The following is a 17,797-nucleotide window of genomic DNA, read 5'->3' as shown; positions in this document are numbered from 1 at the left end:
GGCATGTTACTGAACGACTTCTAACTTCTTCAATTAATGAGAAAGAGGTATGACTGTATTTTTATTACACATTTTTGAGCATCACTAAAAACAATGCCTTGCAATAGGATATATCAGGCAATATAATTAAAAACAAACAAACAAACAACAAACAAACAAATAACCCTACACAATGTTTATATGGTCTTGTCAGTAATGTATTTCCAAGCACGTGTTGGAAGAGATAAATACGTTGCCCCTATCCTACTGATGAGGAAGCTGATACACTAAGATTTGAGGAACAGTTTGCTCTGAGGTGAATGATTTAGCTGAGAGAGGAGCCTCTCACTTATGAAGCATTTCTTTCTTCACTCTTCTGAAACATTTTCTAACTACAGATATTATTTACTGTATCATCTACACATGGACAAATTCAGTTGCAGAGAGACAAGACAGTAATCAGTGAGAGAACCCAGTCCCATAATTCTGCAGTCAGTGATGCCCATGGGATTGTCACAGGCTGAGGGAAGTTCTGAAAATGCCACACAAGTTTCTGCATAACTCCAAACCGTACCTGCATGACCCACAGACAGACATTCATCTGTTTCCACAATTTAGCAGTTTATTCAGCAAAAATATATTCCTAAGACATATGTAGCTTAAATATAAAAATGTATTTCTGGTTTTTAGGTAAACAGATATATCAGGTAAACAAGGAAAGTCAAGAAAGAAACCTTCCATAAAGGAACAATCGAATTATAAACAACAACAAAAAAATACTATACTTCTTAAACAAAATACTTGATATAGACTTTATCATTCCAGATAAGTCCCTTATCCCAAAGTGAACATACCAATCCAGCTGAAGACTCAGGCCACACAGCATATGTTCTTGACCAACCAAACACGAAAATCACATGTAGTTATGCCCTGTTTATTGTCTTCTGGAGTTTGTAACACAGAAAAATAATTCATTTACCTGAAGGTGAAGAATGTGTATGGACACTGCTCTTCCTGACCAATCGCTACCCGATTAAGAGTTTGTATATTAAATTTAAATTCTGTGGACATGGTGCTGTGGTTGAGATGGGTAAGGTTTTATTTCCTGTTCTTCACAGGAAGGATATCTGTAATCCAGTAGTGAAACAGAGACGTGACTATCTTGGTGTGATCTGAAACAAAAAAAACCACATTCCTTTTGAAATACCCCTGTGGTATTTCTGAACATCAAAGAAAATGACTTGTGTTTCCATTCAATATTAGCACTCCAGTAAAATCAATGCAGATATTGGAGCTTGAAGACTAATACATATAAATTTCTACATAAACAGGTGCATCTTCTTTTAGGAGGTCAATTATTTGTATGAGAAACAATTTTATTTCTATATTTTGGAATGTCCTGTTTGTTATGATTCAATAATTCAGAAAAAAAAGAGATTGAAATGACGTGATCATATGGGTAAGGCTAAAAGAATGCAATCTTCTGCGCTTCTTCCTGTCTGGAGAGTATTTTCACACTTTATTATTTAATTTACAGTAGCACATAGAAGCCCCATTTGAGAATGATTTGTGTAATATAGACAGCTGCATTAAAGCCTCAAAATGCCATAGCTTCTGTCTTAATTCAGAGGTTATGTATGTGACTTCATTTATTTTTAATGACAGGACTTTCTACAGTTCTTATCACATTATATCACATTTAGGATGATTCTATAATGTTATGCTAATATAGCTTTCACATTTAATTTCCTTTTCTTTGAATGCTCATTCAAAAGAAAGGTTAAATTTAATCATTTTAGGGCCTCCGTATACCCAGTCTGTGCATTGTTGGCACACAGTCACTCTATTACTTCTGGTCTGCAAAATGTATCCCACACCCCCCACAATGGAGACATATATAAAGGACAATTCGCCAAAAAAAGGCAGTTAAAAGAAGCTTCTGGCTCTTCTGTGGGTGATAATTTCCTAGGCAACAAGGGAAGAGTATATTTGAGACTTGATGCTAACCAACAACGGGTGTTAACAGATAATGGAATAAAGCTGATGAGTACAGGCTGAATGAGTTCATAAATTAGGAGATAATGAGGTTGTGTGTTTTTTTTTTTTTAATTAGGTGATCACCTATGCTTTAGTAATTGACGTGAAATGGGAATTAAGTACCCTTCATTTCCAAAGCTGCAGTTTCTCCCCAGTCCCAGCTCCTCTCCTGTGCCACCGCCCATGCAGGCTGCCGGGGTCTGGCCTCCTCCCGCAAATGGCCACTGAATTTCTGACTGTGACCAGCCAAGCCCCCACCATGAGAAACACGTGTCTGTTTGACTTCCCAACATTCTCTTCCCTGCATTGACGGGACACTTCAGGTAGAGGTAGGCACCTTTTGTTAAAGATTACCAAATAAATGGGAACAGTAATAGGACAATTTATTCCTTTCTACAGTCTGAGAATAATGACATTTTGAAATAGCCACATTCAAACAAAAACTCTTGGCCAATCTCAGCTTTGTATGTTCTCTGAAGTACAAAGCCAAAGGTAACCTGAAGGAGTAAGTTGAAGCACAAAGTACAAGGTAACTCGATGGACAATGACAACTAGACAGAACCACCAGTATCTCTTAACCAGAGAGATGCTTTGTTTCAGGTATGTTTTCTGACTTCAAAAAAAGGACTAAAGATAATACCTGAAGGCTGATAATTTTTCTGTTTTAATCTCCTTAGCAATTTCCTCTTCCCATAAATTCTTCCAGACCCAACCAGCAACCCTGTTAGACCCTTCTTTGATATGACTGCAAATACTGAGATCTAAGAGCTTAAGATAAACCAGAAACTTTTAATTTCTTCATAATTTCTTTTTTCTTTTGGTTGAACCATGATTCCCAATCTGAATGACATGCTAAGAGGTGTGCAGGAAATACCAAAACATGGTCATGAACCAGTTCATGGTTTTCCATTTGTGATCTGCAGACCTTGGACAGCCCGTAGCTTTACTCTATGTGGTCTGTAAAAAGATACTAAGAAAAGCAAATTTATCATCAGTAAACCAGGTTTTATCATCAGTAGGCACACAATGGCTAAATGGCACTTTGTAGCTCCAGTGGAAAATTAGATTAAATCACCACATATATTTGTGAAGAAAGATATATAATGGTATGTTTACTAATGGAGAATACACATTTACATGAAAGAGATGGATCACTTCTCATTTTTTTCCTGTTCTTTCCTTCCTTGAATCAAAGATAAAACTGAACAAAACATAGCACGCATTATTATTCCTTTGATGCTGGCATCTTAAGTAGAAGCATAACCATGGGAAGAAGGGTTAACATATTGCTTCTTGAATTACAAGGAATAAAACAGGTTTATTTTGTAAAAATAATACACCTTGCTAAAATAAAGAAAACTTGTTTTCTTTTCATCATGTTAATAAAGAATGACCTTTTCTTCTAGTACATCACACCCCAGTAAATTAAACAAAACTGAAAAAAGGTAAGATAATCAGGCAAACTTGTAAAAAAACCTTGAGATTACTGTGATGTGCTGTACATATTATCTCCATAAACAGCCCTAACCTGTATTTCTATACCAAGAACTTGAATTTGCTGAGACAACAACTTTTCGTAATAACTCTAACTTTTATCACCTGTCCATTGGAAATGAAATCTAAAATTTAAAAAAAATGGGCAAGACGATCTATTTTTGAGAGAAAATTAGGAAAAAAAAAAGTATAATAAAAGCTTAATTCAAGGTAAAATTTCAGACCACTATATTCTCATTCACTGAAATTCATGAATTACAAATGGAATGCATTGTTAAACTCTGTTGAGGGAAATTAATATCTAGCAGGTGTTTAATTATCCTTTAATAATTTATAACAAAGTATTTTCCTCTTTCTTATGTTGTTGTACCTCATGAATATCAAATCAGCTACTATGGTTACAACACTGTGAACTTGGAATGAGATTAGAATTGAGCCCGGAGTGACAAGAGTTACCAGGAAAAAAAGTGAAATGGAAGAGTAAACAAATTCAGGCTGTATCAGCAGAAACATAAACTAATTTTAAAAATCACTCAGAAAATTGTTTTCTTGTTTTTTAAGTGACAAATATACCAGAAAATTAGGGTAGTTGCATGGACTTGTTTCTAATGTGCTTCTCTCTTCTGTTTGACATTTCTGCTATATAAAACTAAATAGAGCAGTTTCCCTCAAGGCTGCAAAACACCACTGAATTCCTACTGTATTGAGTAGTATTTAGATAAGGCCTGTAAATAATATCTTGAATGTGGTCACTCCAACAGTTCGGTTTTAATTTAATCAACAGAAGCTGAATTAGGTCATTTAATAAAGGGCCAAAACCATTACCACTATTCCTGCTGGGTCCTACTTAGTTTGCAAATGTGTATTACATGCAATGAGACTATCTGATTATAATTAATATGATGGAATCTAGGCTTGAAATTAATTCTTGAGTGCACAGAAGGATTTTGTTCTATGTATACTTGATACTATGATACTTCAGATCTATTAGAACCTTAAGGGCTGTCATACTCCATATGTAACCTTATTAATACAAGAACACCTATGCACTACTGTAAATGTGTCCTTTTCAAAGTGCATCAGCTATGAACCCTCAGGCAGGAATTGCCTCTCGTCTGTGTTTTCACACTGCCCAGCATGCAGTAGGGTCCGGTCTTGACTGGGATCTTTAGCCACTATTATGCTGTAAATTATTGAATGATGTTACAAGCAGCAGTCTCCTCTTTGAATGTCATTGCTTAGTCTCTGATAGTAGCTATCTTATTTACGACACTGCTACCAGCAAAGTCTTCAAAAGACTCAGAGCACTATCTAAAATGCTTGAGATTCTCTTGTGCCATAGCAAGTCCTCTCAATTCTGATTAAATTCTTTGGGAGGCACATCTCATAGATTTGGCTGATGATGCAACAGAAGTAGTAATAACAAGCAACAACGATTGCTTAATTGAAGACTACTTGGAAAATGAATTATTATACCTTCTATGGACTACATGCTGATCCCCACATTCACTTGAGGAACTATTAGCTGGCCAAGAAGAAATTTTACTAAAATTATAGGGGTTATAATGGAGAACAAAAGGAACACAAATGAAATCAGACTTGTGCCTCAGGGATTTAGTAACAGAATAATTTTTCTTCTTATGAATGACTTTATAATATCATTTATTACAAAGACTGACTGCACATTTTTAGAAACTTAAACCAGATGTTTATATCTAAACAAAAAGTCATGCAGGTGACCAAGAAGAAGTGAAATAATGGGCTTTACTGATTCTTATACATGTAAAATTAATCCTTAACTTGATGAATGAAATCTCCAAGACAAACAAATTAATTCCCATTATTTAAAAAGAGAATGGATTAAAAATATGCTTTAGACATGATTAAATCTTAAAACAGTTAAGATTTTTAAAATACTGTTTTAAGAATCTGGATAATCTTGCTCTCTACAGTTGCTACAAAGTATTAAAAGTTTCTGTATTGACTGTAATCAAACAAGAAACAGGGAAAATCACCACATTTTTGGTGGGAATTATACTTTCAAATCTTGTATAAGCACACATTTATCAGTATATAATTTTTTACTACTTCCTAGTAAAATAACCTGTGACAAATCTGAATCTTAATGCACACAAAAAAGAACATCAGTGAATGAACATGAGTGAATGGTACGTACCAGGAGTCATCATGGATTGTTCTTGGAATGTTTTCAAAGCATCCTCCAATCTCTCAATATCCTGTAGCAATACAAGGGATTTCAGCTGATGCAGAAGAGTCACATCTGAGGGAGAGATGGTGCGAGATTCAAGATACTGTAAAAGCTCTTGGGCAGTTGTTGAATTTACAGCAGAATCCGTGCATTTTGCTTTATCTGGAAAAACAATTGGAAAATCACATTAAAAATATTCATTGAACACAAAGAATTTTTCAAATCATACTTTCTTTTCGAAGACAGCATCTCCCTTTTTAGTACAACTTACAACCAAATATCAGGTACTAAAGAGCAGCTTGCTCCTCCCATTTTTCGTTCAATACTAAAGCAATGGTAAGAGGGAAAAGTATCAAACTGAAAAAGGAAAAAGGACAATAGGATTCATAGTGACAGGAATGCAAGAGGAATCTGAATTTTCAAGGTTAGCACAGGAAGAAGCTGTGATGAAGAAAGTGCACTGTGGTCAATGCACTGTGTTCTCACTTCCTACACACTATGTATTACAAAAACATACACAAATGTGGAGACAATGAACAACTCCTTGGAACTACTGCAAAGCACTTCTGGAGACATTCAGTTCTCTTATTATTGTAATTTTACATTTTTATTTAAAAAGCAGGCATTAGAGCATGCAAGACAGCAGAGAAGTACATATGTTGTTTCTACAGTACCAAAGCATGAATTCATTCTTCCATTCCAGCAACAATCCATAGTCTGTCTCTTTAACCAGACTCCCCATAATTCTTCTGTTTTTACCAGCAAGCCAACTAAGAACAAATTTTTCCTGATTCAGCTTTCTTACATAGGTACAAGAAATACAATCCTATGTGACCATTTAAAAATACTGCTAAAAGCAATGGCTTCCAATTTTATGTGAAAAAAAATGGGGAATGTTAAAGTCACTCAACTAGAAAAGGCAAACGGCGTAATGTCAGGTCTATATATAAACTGGGATTTGCCTAACAAGAAAATTAGTCACACTCTGATCTATGGATGTGACATCTATCTGCGGATTAACTTTACCTGAGAATTTCTCTCTACAGATTCTCAAGCTCCTGCAATCCATGATGACCCTGATCTGCAGGTTTGACAGCAGGGCCAGTCAGTCTGCCAACCTGGATTTGACTTCCTGGAAAAACCTGGATTTGACTTCCAGGAAAATCTGGAAGCTCAACACTTTTTCTTAAAATTCAACAAGCACTACAGCTGTGGACAATTTACCACGTGACTCTTCTGGGTCACGTATTAACTCCACAACTGTAAGTGAATTTACAGTTTTGCTCAGTTACTCTGAAGTTACACTATAGTAAATGCACATAGTTTAGCTTACTTAGCCATACATTGAAGTAATAAAATTCTTATTTTTGGTGATGGAAATACCTCAGCCAGAAAGTAGGATGGATTTTGAATACTAGGCTTAGTATGAAGACCTGACACAGCAGAAATATTCTAACAGTAAGCAAAGAAAATACTACATATAAATCTTGAGGAAAAAAAATGAACATGAAATCCCTGAGGTCATCTTAAAAGGGTTTTTAAAGTAATTCTGTAGTCTAAAGATGAATTTTATGGGACTAGGAGCTGACAGCTCTGACTTAAGATGGGCTCGTACAGGCAGGTAAGCTGTTTAACATTCAGCTCCACAAAGACAGGCAAGGCCATGCACTTAAAAAAAATGTTCACTACTTTTTTCCAGTTCTACAAGACAGTAATCATTTTAAAGATATGTTCTGAGCTGCGTAACTGAAGAACACTTGCCCTCAAGAAAACATATTTAATTCTAGATGATGCCAACATAACCTGGTGTTATGTACAGACCATTACTATACTAACCATGACAACCCCATTATTTCTAAAGGGCATTCATGACATAAGCACCATATAAGCAGCTTTTTAGGAAGCCACAGTAGGAATTTAGTGGCCAGGTGAACATTCAATAGGTCATCAGGGATAACATCCATACAATTCTTTTTAAAGTGCTACGGAATGTGCAGTGAACATCAGTTCACATTCATCTTGTTCACAAGTGCTTTATGCCAACACACTTTCCCAGTGCCAACAGTATCTTCCTCCTTCCTCTTGGATGTCGTTTGTCTAGATTTCCTTATATATTACAAATAAATCTCCTGGGAAGGAAAACGTTCTCAAAGTAGGTTGGTTCGGAGAGAGTAAGCATAAAAATAGTTTAGGATAGCAATTACTGTCCTCATTTGAAGCTCTCTGGAAGCAAGTCATCCTTCTAGATGTTTGCTTGCAGAGGAAAGAAGAATTTGGTCCATTTTAACCAGTCCATTTAACTCAAGTGCACTGGAATGTATTAAAAAGAAGAAGGAATATTATGCATATTTTCAAAGAGTGAGAGACACAAAAAGATAAGGACCACAGTTTCTTACATCAATGTGGATTCTTCCATGTACACACCAGAAAACAGGACAAATACTATGTCTTATTGAGTTCAAAAGAGATAATTCTCTACCAGATTTTGTCTGTTCTACAGTAATAAAAAGCACACATCTGTTTTCCCCTATGTGGTAATAATACCCATGAAAAGAAAGGAGAGAGAGTGGTACATACTGTCAACAAAATATATTTGTTGCGTTGCTTGCAAGAAGTCCAGAACGCTGTCTGTCTTTTCATCGATGTCTTTTAAACCTGCTGCTCCTTCTCCGTTGTTTTTGTCAGGCTGGTATGTAAAATCCACACCAGTAGTTTTTGTTACCAAGCCAGCTGCTCTCATTTTTTCTTTCCGTCGCTTCTTTTTCATTTTCCTCTTTTTGTTTTTGCTTACTTTAGGAATGTCTATCTGCTGCTGCAGCTGTAAATTATCTTGAACAAGAGTCTCTTGCATTCCAGATTCTTTTTGTTCTCCATGTAAATTATTAGAGCTTTGCAAACTGTTCTTTTGTTTCTTTCTTCGAATCCGCTTTCTCTTAGTTTGTCCTTGATATTCCTCCTCTGCAGATCCAAAAGAGACAGGATAGTTGTAAATATTAAGATCTGTAATAAGCATTTTGGAACTGCGTACAATGAAATATTACTCCCTTCAAACTCTGGGATGTCTGAGTGGCTCTAACCTTAGTTTTATGCTTAGAATGCCTTTCAGTTCTACAATGTCAAAGTCAACTTTTCTGAATGCATTGAGTAAGAAGACAAGTTCCTTTCCCTTCCGCTTTCAATAAAGACTGTACTCTCCTTCATCCTACATACTTTATATCACACTTACTTTTTTAAGGCAGACAATACGGTTGTAGAGAGAGTGAAGTCAAAAGAATCACCAGGGCAAAAACCATTATGGACAGAGTAGGGAACACAGGATGAGGGAGCCCCACACCATCAGCTGGTAAACTTGACCACTTGACCAAGAAGAAAGCATATAATTCACAAAAGAAGACGACAGCACTTATATCAATGATATCCCTCCATGATAGTGCTGTACCTTAAAAACAGAAGGCACCTATTTCTGATTCTTCTACTTTCTCCTCAAACATCATCCTCCTTTGGGATATTTTACTGCTAGTTCAGCTTTCGACATCAGTTTATAGGGAAAGCTCAGAAGGCATCAGTGACCTTGGTAAGTAACCTCCAACAGCCTGTCCTGGTTCTGTCCTTCCCTTTCTACATTACAATTTCCTTACTAGCTAATTCTTCAAAAGGCTCAAATGTCAAGGGAAAGAAGTCCCTCTTGCTCTCCAAGACAGCTTTGACACTTCTTTACTCAGATCTTATCCCCATACACAAAACCAGAGTTCTGAAGTCTTCTCCGACCCTGAACTGACTGCCTTTCCCATAGGCTCACTTCTGAGTTTAAGCCCTCGTGGCACTAGCAAGGGAACATTGCCAGAATCCAGCCTCCCTTTGACCGCACTGCTGCTGAAATCCGTATGCATACCTACAATAATGGCTGCCTAATTAACTGAAATTCCCTCTTTCATGTTCTAACAAAATCCTCACACGTTTCGAACATCACCGAGTGCAGAATGTCAGTGTTCTTCTAATGTCTTGCTCTAGAAAGTTAAGCCATTTCTCTTTCCCTCATACTCTACCTGACTGTTTCTAAATTCCTCACAGTGCACTGAGCCCAGTGCTCTCATTTACCTGGTCTTACACCATTCTCTTAGAATCACAGGATCTCTGCTTGCCTAACGCTGGTGTAACGCAGGAGAGCCACCTGAAGCCCAACATTTGTTTCCAAAGGATCTGCAGAGTCCCCTGAACTGCCTCTGACATTCACAGCTTGTTTGGCTTTCTCATCACTCCTCCCCTCACCAGTCTTTGCCTCTATTTTCTCTGTGGTTGGAGGCATTCTCTTTCATTTCTGTTTCTTTTTCTGTCTTGAACTCTGTCATCTCTGAGCCACTTTCTCTCTTTAAATATCACTACAAGACTTTTAGTTCTTTAGCTGACAGATGACTCACTGTGAAGCAATTTTCCATACTTTCTCTGAATAAGGCTGCATAAAAATAAATTTGCTGTATTGTAATTGAACACCACAGCACGTCAAAAACACACCAAACACCAAATTGTACCCACAGAGTGGAATGTTTTGCATGCATGGTATTTGAGCTAAATATCTTTATACATGATTTGGGCATATGGGATGTGGGAAAAATAACGTCTGTGTCATTCTGTAGGAATAAAATATCAGAACTGAAAGCAGATATGAATGGTGAAGGATCCTACAAACAAAACATCAATATTTCATCTCAGGACCCAATTTGGATTTTCATGGGAGTATTTGTGTTATAATAGGTGAATTCCCCTGTAAACATAGATACACTGTTCCATAAAATTCCTCAGCCCTCTGTTAACCTGAGCCACATTGTTTGCTAATAAAGCTCCTCTAATCTGTGCCCTCAGCAAAGTGGCCCAACATGCTCCTGAAGCATAAAACCATCGGTGAATCTCCGCAAAACTACGGCACGTTGTGCAGCCAAGCACCCTCAGTTGGTCTGAAACCACTTGAAAGAAATGGTAGAAGGCAGAACAGGGCTTAAGATAAGTGATGTTTCGAGTGAAGTCCAAAAGTTTGTGTATCCTTGGTTGCTCAGGACAGCAGGTCTGAAGAGACCAGGGTGAAGCTGTTAAAAGGCAGAATGAATGCAGTCTTCCCATAGGTGTGTTATTAAGATAAATATCCCATTAAAAGGAAATCAGAACTGTATTGAGTTTCCTCCAACACAGAAAACAAACCAAAATAGTTCTCTTCGGGAGTTAAACTGGCAGTCCACTAACAGTTTTTGTCATTCTTTGCCCCGTATTTTAATACCTCTTTAGAACCTACTGCTCCATGCATCGGAGCAACTAGTGATTCAGCATCAGGAACAGATGAAATCAGATGCTGATAAATGCAAAGCAATGCACATGAAAGAGATTCATTTGAACAACTCACTGCTAGGGTTAGACTGAGGTCCTATCAATTCAGGAAAAGCAAAACAAAAGCCAGACATGCATCACTGTGGAAAGCTCAATGCAAACATTTGCTCAGTGGGTATCAGTGATCAAAACGGCAAACACCTTGTTTGCATATGTAAGAAAGAGGATGGAAAGTAACAGGAAAAATATTCCAAAGCTATTATATAAATCTGTTGTACTCTTCAAGCTTGTTAATGCTATGTTTCTTAACATAATCCCAGCACAATAACATTTTGGTAGACAAGAGGACTGTCACAAAAGTTATGAAAAAAGATTTGTATTATTTGACTTAAAGAGTAATGAACTGGGCTCTGTTTCTGCCTCCTCATGCAAGAACAAGATGACATCTAATTAATGTGAGCTGTTTCACAAGCAAATAGAAGAAAATAAGTACTTGTTCTACAAATGGTACAGATAGCTTGTTGAATTCACATGTGTGTGATATGCACAGGAGACAAGAGCTGAAAGGTATTCAAGAACTGCTTGTTTATATAGCCAGCTCTGCTAAGATATAAATAAGAGTTGTACAAGAAGTATAAACCATAACGTTTAGGTCACAGCCCACACAATGATCTTAAATGTAATGTTCAGTGGGATTCACCTCCTACATCTTTAGCTGTGTGAAATGAAAACACTTAGCGCACACTTAGACCTGTGCTCTCTCTGATAAACCAAGAGATGCCGGCATCCTCAGAAAGCAATTTACCTCATCCTAGAGCAGCTCAATGGCAACACACCCTGAAGGTCTGCAGCTCTCTCTCCTTCCACTAACTACACAGGAAACGTAGACAATAAATTTGGACTGGATGCTTGCAACAACTGAGAAGAATTGTTCTCTTTTACAAAAATTAACAGCAAGGAGGAAGGTGCCTCATAACATGAGTCTACTCATCAGATTAATTTTTTACTAATTAACAGAATCCACTATTTTATGAAAAAAAAAGCTCAACTTTTGACTGATTCTCTACATTTCAAACCAGCAAGGATGCTGATAAAATTTCAGTTAACATGAATTTGGTTCCAATAAGTTTTCCCACTGACTGAAGAGGTTTGTTATGTCACAACAGCATAATTATAAGAAATGCAGGGAACATGTACCACATGGGCAATTTTAGTAAGGTGTTGAATACATATTCAAGCAATGTTGATAGGAGTATTAGCTTTTGGACCACACCAACTATAGCCACAACTGCAGCTACATCTTGTCCTAATTCCCCAAGAGCTGATGATTCTTCTCCTCCTATTCCATAAAGGCTTGTCACCTCTCTGCCTCCTAAGACCCAGTTCTCCTCCACAAGTGGCTTAATTTATCACATAATCCAATTATCCAGAAGCAATTGCCTTTAACCTGTTTAGCCCGGACTTAGTGGCCTCTCAGACTGAGCAAAGTGGCTTCCAGACAGAACGGCCATGTATATTTTCCAGTCATGGCCATAATTTCACAAGCCTTTCTTTCAGCCTAAATAAGAACATCCTCCTTAAGAACCGTTCAGAGTTAAAAACAGATTCGTTAAAAAATTATTTTTAGTCTAGATTACTTTCCTGATGCAGCTTACCATGCAGCTGCACTGTCACACTAGCCTGACTGACAGAATGATGTGGAAATGGGAATGAGCAGCCTGAAAAGCAAAGACAGAACCAAAAGAAAAAGTCATCTTCCAACAAGCTATCTCATCCGGTCTGAAACACTAGAAAGGTTTCTCCATGCAAACTGCATTTCTTCTTAACACAACAGAGGCAGAAATACGTCAAAAAAAAGACTTGAAATGAAACAGGGGACTCAGTTTGTGGATATTGCTTACTGAATTTTCATAATGAAATGTCACAGAATCACAGAATGCTAGGGATTGGAAGGGACCTCGAAAGACCATCTAGTCCAATCCCCCTGCCGGAGCAGGAATGCCTAGGTGAGGTTACACAGGAAGGTGTCCAGGGGGGATTTGAATGTCTCCGGAGCAGGAGACTCCACAACCTCCCTGGGCAGCCTGTTCCAGTGCTCTGTCACCCTCACCGAGAAGAAGTTTCTTCTCAAATTTAAGTGGAACCTCTTGTGTTCCAGTTTGAACCCATTACCCCTTGTCCTATCGTTGGTTGTCACCAAGAAGAACCTGGCTCTATTCTCATGACACTCAACCTTTATGTATCTGTAAACATTAATGAGGTCACCCCTCAGTCTCCTCCAAGCTAAAGAGACTCAGCTCTCTCAGCCTTTCCTCCTAAGGGAGATGCTCCACTCCCTTAATCATCTTTGTGGCTCTAAAAAAGAAAAGTCAATGCATACAAGTTTATATCTTCAAGGAAAAATATTAAAGAATAAGAATAATTATTTCCATCCAGACTCTGAATAAGCTGATTTTTATTTATTAATTTTTATTACATTAGCAAGTTATTTTGTATTCATCATCAGGGCAGCTGGACACACAAAGAGGTTAAATGCAAAGCCTAACAAAGGCTGCTGGCAACAACCATCTCCTGACTGCTCCTCCCATCCAGAGTAACTGTCATTGTGAACACATGGCTGACGGCTCCACAACTGAAAAGATGAGCTGCTTTAAATTTATCTGCATTATTTCAGTTCCTTCAGACAATGGCAGATGGAAACATTCAGGGAAAGCATCATAACAGACAATGAAAAATAGGAGGTTATTTCCTTGGGTGTCTGCAAGTCTGAGGTGTATGAAGTACCACAGCATGCCAAACTGAAGTTTGGATTTGAACATCTGAGATAAGCTGCTGATGCTAGCGATGTTTTAAAAATCAAGTCTCTAAATATTATTAGAACAAATCTTTAGAACAGCACATAAAAAAAAAAAAAGACAAGGTAAAAAAAGAAAAAGAGATAAGGCAGGCTGAGGAAAAACACAGTCAAAGAATATCCTCCGAGCGTTAGAAATCTCCTCTCTAACATGTTCATGGTGACTCAAGGGCGGCAGCTGGTTCTCCTGCTCAAGTATCACATCCCACAGTTGGCTTTTTGGATGTTGTTCATGGCAATGTTGTTCTTTTGCTCAGATGAAACGGGACATGTGCCTCTCCAGATTTTTCATCCAGTTTAAACTCTTTTTTCCTCCCTGATATACGGGATGGATTTTCTGCAGTGTACCAATCAGCCAGTACACAGGCGTTTAATTTTGATTTAGGATCTTGTAAGGGAAAAAATGTTATTATTAGTGCCAATTAAGATATCGGCAGCTATAAGTCGGCCAAGAGTGAAAAGCTGTGGCTAACAAATGCAATAAAATGTTATGGTTTATTAGAATAAAAACAATGCTGAAAAGATCTCAGGAGCATAAGATGACATTACTATTTTTACACTTTTTTTTTTTTTTAATTGTCTCAAATCATCATTTAAAATTAGAAAAAATACCCCACAAACCCTTCAAAGGTTTTAGTAATCTACAACACATTCGATGTTGGGAGAAAATTGCAAAAGGCTGGAAGCTGTTTTGGATAGGGACTGTCTTTTGTTTGTTCATTCATACTGCTCTGTGTTTGTATAGTTACAAATGAACAATTCATTTAAAAATTGTCAAATATTGCATATACATTGCCTACCACAACAGAGTACTACTGCTTCAATTTAAAGTAGATCAAATTAAAAGAAATGATACTAGTAAGTGAAGGCAGATATCATGGTCTGCAACAGTCTTCAATCCTAAATGTCCATCTGACTGTACATATGGATGAATTTCTCTCACTTATAAACTATGTCAGACTTTTACCATATGAGGAACCGTACTTGGTCATGTCTACTTAGTACTGTAACCTGTACCGAACAGTAGTGATGCACTGCATTTACAGTAAGGCGAACTTGGGATTCATGCAGTGGTACAAGGATGTACTTTTGTACTTCTTACCTTGATTCCCATCATTTTTTTGCTTTTTGACTGCTATTGAGTGCTGAAAAGTTGTTTTCACAGAGTTATTCATCATACCACAAAATCTTACTCTTGCTGGTAACAGCCAGCTCCGAGCCCACCGTTTTACAGGTGAATTTCGACTGGTTGTTTTGTCTTAAGTGCATCACTTGACAACTACCTAAAATGTGTTTCACCTGACATTTTTGACAAATCACTCAACCATTGCACTCAACTACACTGCATGCTCATGCCTTTAGTGCAGTCAATGTCTGCGTAGCCATCAGGAAACTTTCAGATTTCACTCTTTGTACTTGGCCACCTACGGAACACAAGCCTCCAGTTGGGACCTCGCTCCTTTTTCAGAATCGCTGCGTTCTCCTCATCTGCTTCCCTATTCCTGGAGCTTCCCTTTCCCTTTCATGCTAGATCTTAAAACCCTTTGGCGAGGCGCTTCACCAAACACTTGGTGGAAATTCAAGAAAACCACATCAGCTGTAGCGCCCACACACTTCCCGGCTCTTCAAAGAATTCCAAGATACATTTCCTCTTTGCAAAACTCGTGTTGGTCTTTCCCATGCAGATCACAGGTTTTCAAGCATCCACAAATCTTATTTTGCATTATAATTTGTGCTGAATTGCCAGAGGCAAACACCATGATTACAGACTTGCAGTTCCCAGGACGATTTAAGAACTCTTTAAAAAAACTGGCATCACGCTATCCTGCCTCAAAGTCTCTGGTAAGAAGGCAATTTTGGAAGCAAGTGGTTATGCATCACTGTCAGTAATATGGGCAATATTTTTCCATAAATTCTTTTAGAAATTTTAAGTGAATAACATCTGTACGGGTGATTTTATGATTTATTTTGTTGCATGATCACTAGATCAGTTCAATTTCACATATCTTTTAAGAAAGTCCAAGGAGGAGTGCTCCAACATAGGATTCTCTATAGTTTTTTCCACAGATGACACTAGTGCAAAGAATTTTAACTTCTCTGAAACAGGTCTCTCTAAGTATTCCTTCTACACTATTATCGTTGGCTCAAAAGATTCTGGCAGACACATTGCTTCTGTGCATCAGAAGTAAGACCTAGTACCGACTTTATTTATTTCTACAATTTGTTCAAATATTCCTTAGCCTGTCTTACCATGTTTTGACATTTAAATGTTTAAAACACCATTTGGGTATGAATTCAGTGTCTTAGAGGACACCTAATTCTTTCTATCAACTTCCTTTACTCTATTGTCTAGCTCTGCTGTCTTCCTTTCACTTTTTCTCAAGTTTTTCATGACAGGTGGTGGTTGCTGGCCTTGAATAGCACATATGGTGGTGTCCTTAAGTAGCCTCCACACCACCTGGTACAGCTTCCTTCTCTTAGTTAACCTTTTCTAGCTTCTTTTTAGCAAGTTTTATTTTTGTGTAGTGTCCCTTCTTGAAGTAGATCACAACTGTTGCAGATTTTTGGTGGTGGTGTTTCAGCAGGATGTTGGAGTTAATGGTTGCTGTTGCAATGTGCCTCTTTTGAACCAAACTCCATCCAGGACAAAGAGACACATTTTCTTTCACAGCCCCACCAACCCATGGCTTGGTTATTGGCCGTGTCTAAAAAATGAGACTTTTGACAACATCCCGACCAGAGAGTGATGCCATGAGAACGGGGAGAATCTGCAGACCCTGTGATTGCTCCCTCTGCGGCCGCTCTGATCTCTCAGTGTGCAGCAGGGAGATCAGCAAGCCCAGCTGGATACCTGCTCAAACAGACTCTGTACACTCAGTACACACACACTGATACGAGCCATCCAGGAGGTATGTGAAACTATATCAATGAATAAATTATTTTTGACAATAATATTTCAGGCCACCTGTGGCTTTATGCAAAAGTTTGATGAAGCCCCCCAAGTTTTCTTAAATAGATTTTCTGATACAAATCCTGTACTGTTCAATGACTTAATCTTTAAATGAAAGCAAATGTTTTGACCTTTTAGCAGTGCTTCTCATTATTTTTTACATTTCAAGCTCACCGTCTTCATTCATTTTGGCTTTTTTGGCGTGATGTGCAAACAATCTGAGTCAGTCGCCATTGTACAGAGTCACCGTGTAACATTCTCTAAATAAGCCCATTTAGCTCAGTGGTGCTTCCCAAAAAACCTGAGAATTATTATGTTGACTTAGTAAGGAAACAAAAAAAAAATCGTGGAGCTGAGCATAACCACAGACATGAAAGAAGAACAGAGATTCAATGACACTCGGTAACTGTTCTGAAGGCTGCTAAATCAGAAATGCTCCAGGACCCCAAAGCTGCCTATGGAGTTTCTACAGTTCAGCAGCTGCAAAGATTAATTGGTACTAAACACAGAAACCTTTTTAGTCTTTGGCTAATAAGATTACATGTTTGTATTTGAACAAAAAGCAACACTGTGAATTGGAGGGAGGGATTTTTAACATATTAAAAAAACTGGAGACGTTTTAAACTTTTGATGTCACATTTACACTTAAAAAATGTTGTTCTTTCTTAACTTTGCAGCATACAAATATACGTTCAAGAGTGTTCTTTAAAAATCTTTTTTTTTCCCCCAGAACTGGTTTTCAACAAATGCTTAGTTTAAAGAATCCAAAGCTCTCCCTTTGCTCAGAATAACAACAGAAATTATGAAAGCTGCAATCTTAAAGTCTTGTTTAGCATTTAAAATGTTCTTTCCAAATATACCAGCTAAAATAGTATAAAGTGTAAGAAGTGATTTAGGCTACAGGATCACAGAATACTAAATGATAAGCAAACTGAGGAAAAACTGATATCTGTTTTTT

General features: G+C 37.6%; 1 protein-coding gene across 4 annotated transcripts in view; it reads right to left on the bottom strand.

Annotated features, from left to right (window-relative positions):
- ERICH1 (glutamate rich 1) overlaps positions 1-17,797 on the bottom strand; it is an 89,499-nt gene that overhangs the window by 21,187 nt on the left and 50,515 nt on the right. For 2 of the 4 annotated variants that reach the window (XR_010651215.2, XR_010651214.2), the window contains exons 4-6: positions 8,297-8,677; positions 5,687-5,881; positions 959-1,151 (exon numbers count right to left, since the gene is read on the bottom strand). Coding sequence is in view for 2 of the 4 variants with exons in the window: in XM_065835904.2 (XP_065691976.1) it covers positions 1,078-1,151; positions 5,687-5,881; positions 8,297-8,677 (650 nt within the window). In the remaining 2 variants the exon portion in view is untranslated. Of the gene's footprint in view, positions 1-892; positions 1,152-5,686; positions 5,882-8,296; positions 8,678-17,797 lie in introns of those variants that run through there. The other 2 variants (XM_065835904.2, XM_071807022.1) reach the window with 1 other exon arrangement.

The sequence above is a fragment of the Patagioenas fasciata genome, chromosome 3 (genome assembly GCF_037038585.1).
Source record: "Patagioenas fasciata isolate bPatFas1 chromosome 3, bPatFas1.hap1, whole genome shotgun sequence".
NCBI lineage: Eukaryota > Metazoa > Chordata > Aves > Columbiformes > Columbidae > Patagioenas > Patagioenas fasciata.
Note: the sequence above shows the minus strand (reverse complement) of the source record. Positions and strands in the feature narration are given on the sequence as shown.